The sequence below is a fragment of the Lepidochelys kempii genome, chromosome 13 (genome assembly GCF_965140285.1).
Source record: "Lepidochelys kempii isolate rLepKem1 chromosome 13, rLepKem1.hap1, whole genome shotgun sequence".
Classification (NCBI taxonomy): Eukaryota; Metazoa; Chordata; order Testudines; family Cheloniidae; genus Lepidochelys; species Lepidochelys kempii.
In genome coordinates this window covers 2,961,377-2,967,550 of record NC_136392.1, presented here as the reverse complement: position 1 = coordinate 2,967,550, position 6,174 = coordinate 2,961,377, and the positions used below count along the sequence as shown (strand labels likewise).

The window sequence follows — 6,174 nt, the reverse complement described above, 5'->3', positions numbered from 1 at the left end:
GGACTTTCTGAACACACCCACTTGTCCCTGTTCAAAGTCTAACATCTGGGCCATTTAAACCAAAGCCACTTAGATTACAGTTTGACTGAAAAGCCAACAGTGCTCTACATGAGGCCCTGCACAGGACCTGAGTTTCAGAGGCACCGCTCACCCATAGCTCCCAACGGAGGTGGTAGGTACGCAGCATCTCTGAAGATCATGCCGGCGTTCAGAGCCGGGACTTTTTGAGTCGTGTTGTTTCATACGGCTAGACAGTTTTCTAGTGAAGGAGATCCCATTCATACCCGAGGAACTCTGAGCTTCGGCCGAGTCTGAATGGAAATCCTCCCAGCTGTGGGAACTGGGGAATTCTGACCTAGAGTCAAGCAGCCCCCTAAGAAACAGCCCTCGGAGCCCAGGACAGGTGAGGCAAAGCTGCTGAGAAACAAGGGGACAAGCCCTGCCGCGACTTCTGCAGTAATACAGCACCCCAGCACGGTTGCGTTCAGGGTGCTCCTCTTCCTGAGAGATGTTCGAGGGGCTGCCTCACTGGGGTGGGGGTGGGGGATCCAGGGCAGAGGAGACCTCAGAAGCTGTATAAAGCAAGAGTTCCCTGATGAGCCGAGGGTGGATAGCTGTGAGGTTTCTTCAGGGCTAAATCCCATCCCAAGCCACCAACAGGACAGTGCAATCTCAGACCTGCCCCGCCCCGTCCCCTCACTCTTTCCAGACAGCTAGGATTTCATCTTGCTTGGGAAACTGCTTCCTCCAGCACCACCCCGCAGTCTCAGGCTGTGGCCAGGGAGCAGCTCGCGCCCTTTCTAGGGCCACCGAACAAAGCACATTCATACCTGGGCAGAAAGGTCCCATCCTTCTGCAGCATTGTACCGTGCCTTTAAATCCGAGCCTGCCATTGCAGCCATATGTTTCCAGGCAGCAGCAGGAGGAGGCGGTTTTACCGCAGGAAGGAGACATTAGCAAAGGCAAGGAAAAACTGAGCCAAAGAGCCCTTCAACCAGGGCATTCCCTGCCAGAAGCCCCAGCTCACTTGTCTGCAGGGAAACCTGCCCTAAGGCCCAGCTCCACAAATGGGTGCAGACACTGTGAATTGGGAAGCATCCCCAAGCAGGACAGTTTTATTCGACCTTCAGTCACAGACCTGGCTCAGCTAGGCATCTGGCTTTGTTGTTGTTGGTCCCTTTTGGGTGGTCACTTAAGGCAGATTTCCCTGTGGCTCCCCCTCCCCAGCAAGCCCTGGATCGGCACACTGCCCGCAAAGCCGCCTCACCCTTGGCAAGTCATCAGAACGGGGCATGGGCGAGACCGGCACCTCTGGCCAAGACCAGCCAGAATGAGCCTTGAGCAGCGCAGGGCTGGTGTGGGCAAATCGCCAGCAATGCCAGGGCTCAGTGCTAAAATCAGGGTGTGGTGCAGAAGGAAGCAACGTGTGCCCACTTTCCCCACCTTTGGCTCACCTCTCGTATTAACAGGGAGCAGGGTCCTTTCTCGGAACGGGCTCCCCACACGGCGTAGTTGCCTGCACGAGCGTCTGGAGAGAGGAACAACAGCCTCTCGGATCCACGTGCAAATCACGTGCGTGCAACTTTGCTCTTTCCCAAAGTGAGTTGCGGGGAGCGTGCGCGCGCCGTTGCAACTAGGCAGGGACAGAGGCTTGTCCCGCCGGAGCCCCAATAAAACTGGGTATCGGAAGGGTGGGAGAGCGCAAGTTGTACATGCTCCCTGACAGCCCTCTAAACCCGGGGATGGATGGACCCGACTGGGCTCTCTTCCCAAGGGCTCTTCGAAGGAAGAGGAGAAAAACGAAGGCAGGTTTGACAACGCACTGAAATAAAAGCAAAGGAAACTGGTGATTCCCAGACACGCAAAGGAGTGGGGAAGGAGGAATGGTGGATGAAAATTCATTTGGGGGGGAGGTGGCCTCTGCTAGCAAGAGAGGGCAGGAGGGAAAAATCTGGGGTAGAAGCGAGATGGAGTGGGGGGAGTGTCTCTCAGCAGTAGAGGGATGGATGGCGGCAGAGCTGAGCAGCAGCTGGAAGCAGGGGTGGGGGAAGGGGAGACGGGAGAAGAGAGGTTCACAATGAAAACCTGATTAGACAGTCAAATTTCATGGCAAAATAAAGGCTGTGTCAAGCCCGTACTCCCCAAGGCTTCAGGAATGAAAGGTGATGGCCCAGCCCAGCCACAGAGCTGCAGCCCCCGCGGCTCTGGACCGGAGCAGGGCGACTGAGCTAGGGCTGGGAGAAGAGGGTGTGTGCAGCGGGGGATGGGGTGATCGGGAGTGTCTGCCCTTGAATGTGTTCAAGGCAAAATACCTGATTCCTGCATGTAAACAGCTGGTTTTTCTTCCTGTTTTTTGATACAACCTGATTGTGGAAAAGAGTTACCTGCCGAACGCGGGACTCAGTACGTAAAGACCAAGTCCGAGATGCTGGACATCAGCCAGTCCCCAGCAATCATCTCTGTCACCTCCGGAGTGCAATAGTCTGGGAACTCAAAGTGAGAGGTGACTCCCAAGGGGAAAAGGTCGAGGTCTTTGTCGAAGACTGACCAGTCCAGGGCTCCGCAGGCTGCGCTCGGCTGGGCTTTCCCGGGCAGGACACCCAAGAGCTCTTCCTCCAGCTCTTCGTCAGAGGAGGAGAAGGAGGAAGGCGGGGATGCAGTTGACATTGGGGAGGGGGACCCACTCTCTGGGGAGCTCACCTGCTCCGGGAAGGGCTGCGCGGTGGGTTCTGGGTCCTTCAGCTGGCGGGACTCAACGGAGTCATCCCTCTTGCTCCTTTTCTCCCCAGCCGCCCGCGCAGCGGGGACCATGTGCCAGAACTCCTTGCCAGGTGCCTTCGGGCAGTCCTCAAAGGGCGTCTCTGACAGCCGCACCTCTAAGAGGTCCTCTTCCATCTTGAGGGTGGACTCTCCCATCTGGCAGCTGGAGTCATGCTTGGAAGGCTGCCTTCTGCTGGAGGTGACCCGGCTGAGGACGGATGGTTTTATCTTCACGGGGAGCCTTGGCCGGGACTTGCTGGCCCCTATTTTGCCCTTTTTCCTGGGCCGGTACTTATAGTCTGGGTAGTCAGCCATGTGCTTGAGCCGCAGGCGCTCCGCCTCCTTGACGAAGGGGATCTTCTCTGAGTCCTGCAGGAGCTGCCACCTCCTGCCCAGCCGCTTGGAGATCTCGGCATTGTGCATGTCCGGCCACTGGTCCATGATCTTCCGCCTCTCATTCTGTGACCACACCATGAAGGCATTCATGGGCCGTTTGATGTGGCCACTCGGCGTCTTGCACCAGGCAGGCTCGCCCTTGCTGCCGGCTTCCTTGAGGAGCAGGGAGTCTTTGGTGGCTAGCTGGGGACACACCTCCCTCTTGGACTCGATTACACGGCTCCTCATGTTCCTCTGCTGGACCATGCTGCTGCTGCTGCTGAAGAATTGCTCCCAGATGCTAAATGCCAGTCAGGGTTATTTTCATTGTCCGGAAGAAGAGGAGGAGGAAGAATCTTCTGCTTGCTTAGGACTGGAGAAGGTTCTTTAGCCCGTCCGCCCCCTTTTAACTCGGTCCGTCAAAGCAGCAGGCGAGGAAATTGATGGAAGTGGCTTGGCACCTTTACAAAAAACGGCCCTGCCTCCCTGAGATGTTTCACTCCGCCGGCCGGCTGGGAAGCGGGCTGTGCAAAAGGCAGGCTGGCTCCTGAATCAATGGAGGGTGAGATTAACGCCACGCCGGTCTCTCCTTGTGTTCCACACCGGCTTGGCACTGCCCCGGAGCGCTGCAGGGGTCCCACCAGCCTGCAGCACACGAGCCCCTGAGGGCAGGGGGAAGGGGATCGATACAAAATAAATGGGTGAAAAGAATGCTGGCTCTTTCTTCCTATTCTTTCCCAGCCAGTTGCCTCCCTGTGTCTGCTCCCTAGCGCCTGCCTTGCTCGCCAGCTGGAGCCAATGCCTTGCACTGCATGCTGTCTGCACGCCCTCCCCGTCTCTCTCTCTGGTGCCTTCTCTTACAGCTCTGCCGAGCTGTCAGCCAGCGCTGGCTCCCCCAGACGCTCTCCGCCCCTCGTGTGCAGTCTGGGGGCTGCACCATCAGCCGCCTCTAGTGTAAACACCCAGGTGCTTATTCTGTCAATGGGAGGCTCCGCCCAGGCAGGCGCATCATTGGTTGCAGGGCAGGAATGGAGGATTTGCATCCCCCAATAGGCTTTCCCCGAGGAAGGGGTTGCTAGAGAGAATGTCAAACTTTCTCCTGCTCCCCCCACATCACTTACCCGGCATCTGAACCAGCCCTGGGCTGACATGGCCGCAGGCATGGGGGGTGCGGAGCCCCAAATTCACAGTGCAGCCTGGCGGGCAATGCCCAAGCCTCTGTTTATACAGCGCTGTGCACCGGGACCCTGCTCTGGGGGAAGGGAACAGGTGAGTGAAGAAACCAAGCGAATCGCCCTTGTCGTCGCTGGCGTCCCCTCCTTGCATTGACCCTAACGTGGCGTGGCTCTTTCCTGAGATCAGAAACCCGCCCGGTCCCTGCCCCGAAGAGCCTACACTCTGCCCCAGACAGCGAGGGCACCGGGCAAAGGAGGGAGGTCAAACCAAACCACACCACTGCAAGTTGGGTTCTGCTGTCAAAGCACTGACCCATTCTGGAGCCTGGGGCAGGAGCAGATGGCCACGAAGGGGAGGGTGGTGGCAGGGAGGGAGGTGAAAAGAGTGGGGTTTCAGAGGGCCTGGGAGAGTGATGTCATCCTGGTCTCTTGTAACTCTCCTTGTGTGAGCGGGGCAGCACGCAGCACAATCAAAGCAGCGGACCCTCCCCCTGACACATGGTCATAGTGCTCGGTGCTTCCCGTGTGCTGAAGATCTCGGAGCACTTGACAAACCATGCCATGGGCAGGCCCACACCACCCCTGTGGGGGAGGTCTTACTGGGACACATACACGCTGGTGTAATGTCACTGCAGCCAGTGAGTTACACCACCGCTGAACTTGGCCTGTTGTCATTTTACAGATGGGGAAACTGAGGCACGGAGCAGGGCATTGACTTGCCCAAGGTCACATTGTGAGTCTCTGGCAGAGTGAGGACCTAAGGCCGCACATCAGCCTATCAAGGGCCGCAGCGGGGAGAGGCGCCTCTCCCCAGGACCCAGCCCCGGAGTTGCTGCAGGTGGGGAAAGGCACCTTTCCCCCCCAGCCCAGGTGCTGCTGCGAGGAGAGAGGGCTGGGGGAGTCCTCTCTCCCTGCCATGGCCCCAGGGCAGCCTGCACTCCAAACCCCTCATCCCCGGCCGCACCCCAGAGCCTGCACCCCCACCCGGAGCCCTCACCCCCTCGTACCCCAACCCTCTGCCCCAGCCCTGAGTCCCTCCCACACCCCAAACTCCTCAGCTCCACCCCCACCACACATCGCCTCCATATTGATGCACATAACAAAATTCATTCCGCACATGGATGGGAAAAATTAGAGGGAACATTGGTGAGGACTGGAATCCAGAACACCTGACTCCTGATCTAGTGTTGTAACCACCTCACACGATGCTCTTGCTTCTAGCCCACCAGGCATTTTTGTTCGCTGCTCTAAGGATTCATCTCCCTGGTGTCTGTTTGATCCTCTCTGGAGGAGTCTGCTGCCCCGGGTCTGGATCGGGTTCACTGCTGCACTCCCACAGCCAGCCCAGCCCAGGAAGCTAGAGGCTGAGGTTGTAACTCCATGGACAGAATCCAATTGTCTCCTGGTCTTGAGCCTCCACTACAGGCTTGTTATTTACAAAAGGCCGACACAGCAGAGTCTGAACTCTCCGAGTGCTTCAGGAAGCTCAGATCCAGAGTTTGGGCAGCCCTGCCCAGCCCTGGTGTGACCAGGCTTGCATCAATAGTAGTGGTGATCAGACCTGGCTGGAAGCCTCTTGCAGCCCCGGCCACACTCCTTCGCCCAGGGCTGGACCCAAGCACAGGGTGCAGATGTTGCATGTCATTTGCAGGCGCTGTCGGGCTAGACCCACGCCCAGCCCAGCCCCAAGGTTTGGCCTTTACCTGTAGGAGCCCTAAGAACGTCTTGTTTTTAGAGCATCATGTTGAGAAACTAGCTCAATCCATATTGAAGCTTTAGGCCTCTAGAGTTATAAGGGCATAAAATGCGTGTAACCAGCATTGCCAGCTGCAGCTATTCCAAAATCATGAGTCAGGCCTCAAGG

General features: G+C 57.5%; 1 protein-coding gene across 1 annotated transcript; it reads right to left on the bottom strand.

The window, feature by feature from the left end:
• Positions 1-1,809: 1,809 nt before the first annotated feature.
• SOX12 (SRY-box transcription factor 12) lies at positions 1,810-3,985 on the bottom strand. The gene has a single exon (XM_073309033.2). It carries the CDS (start codon positions 3,400-3,402, stop codon positions 2,401-2,403), a length of 1,002 nt encoding a protein of 333 aa, XP_073165134.2. The 5' UTR covers positions 3,403-3,985; the 3' UTR covers positions 1,810-2,400.
• Positions 3,986-6,174: the final 2,189 nt, after the last annotated feature.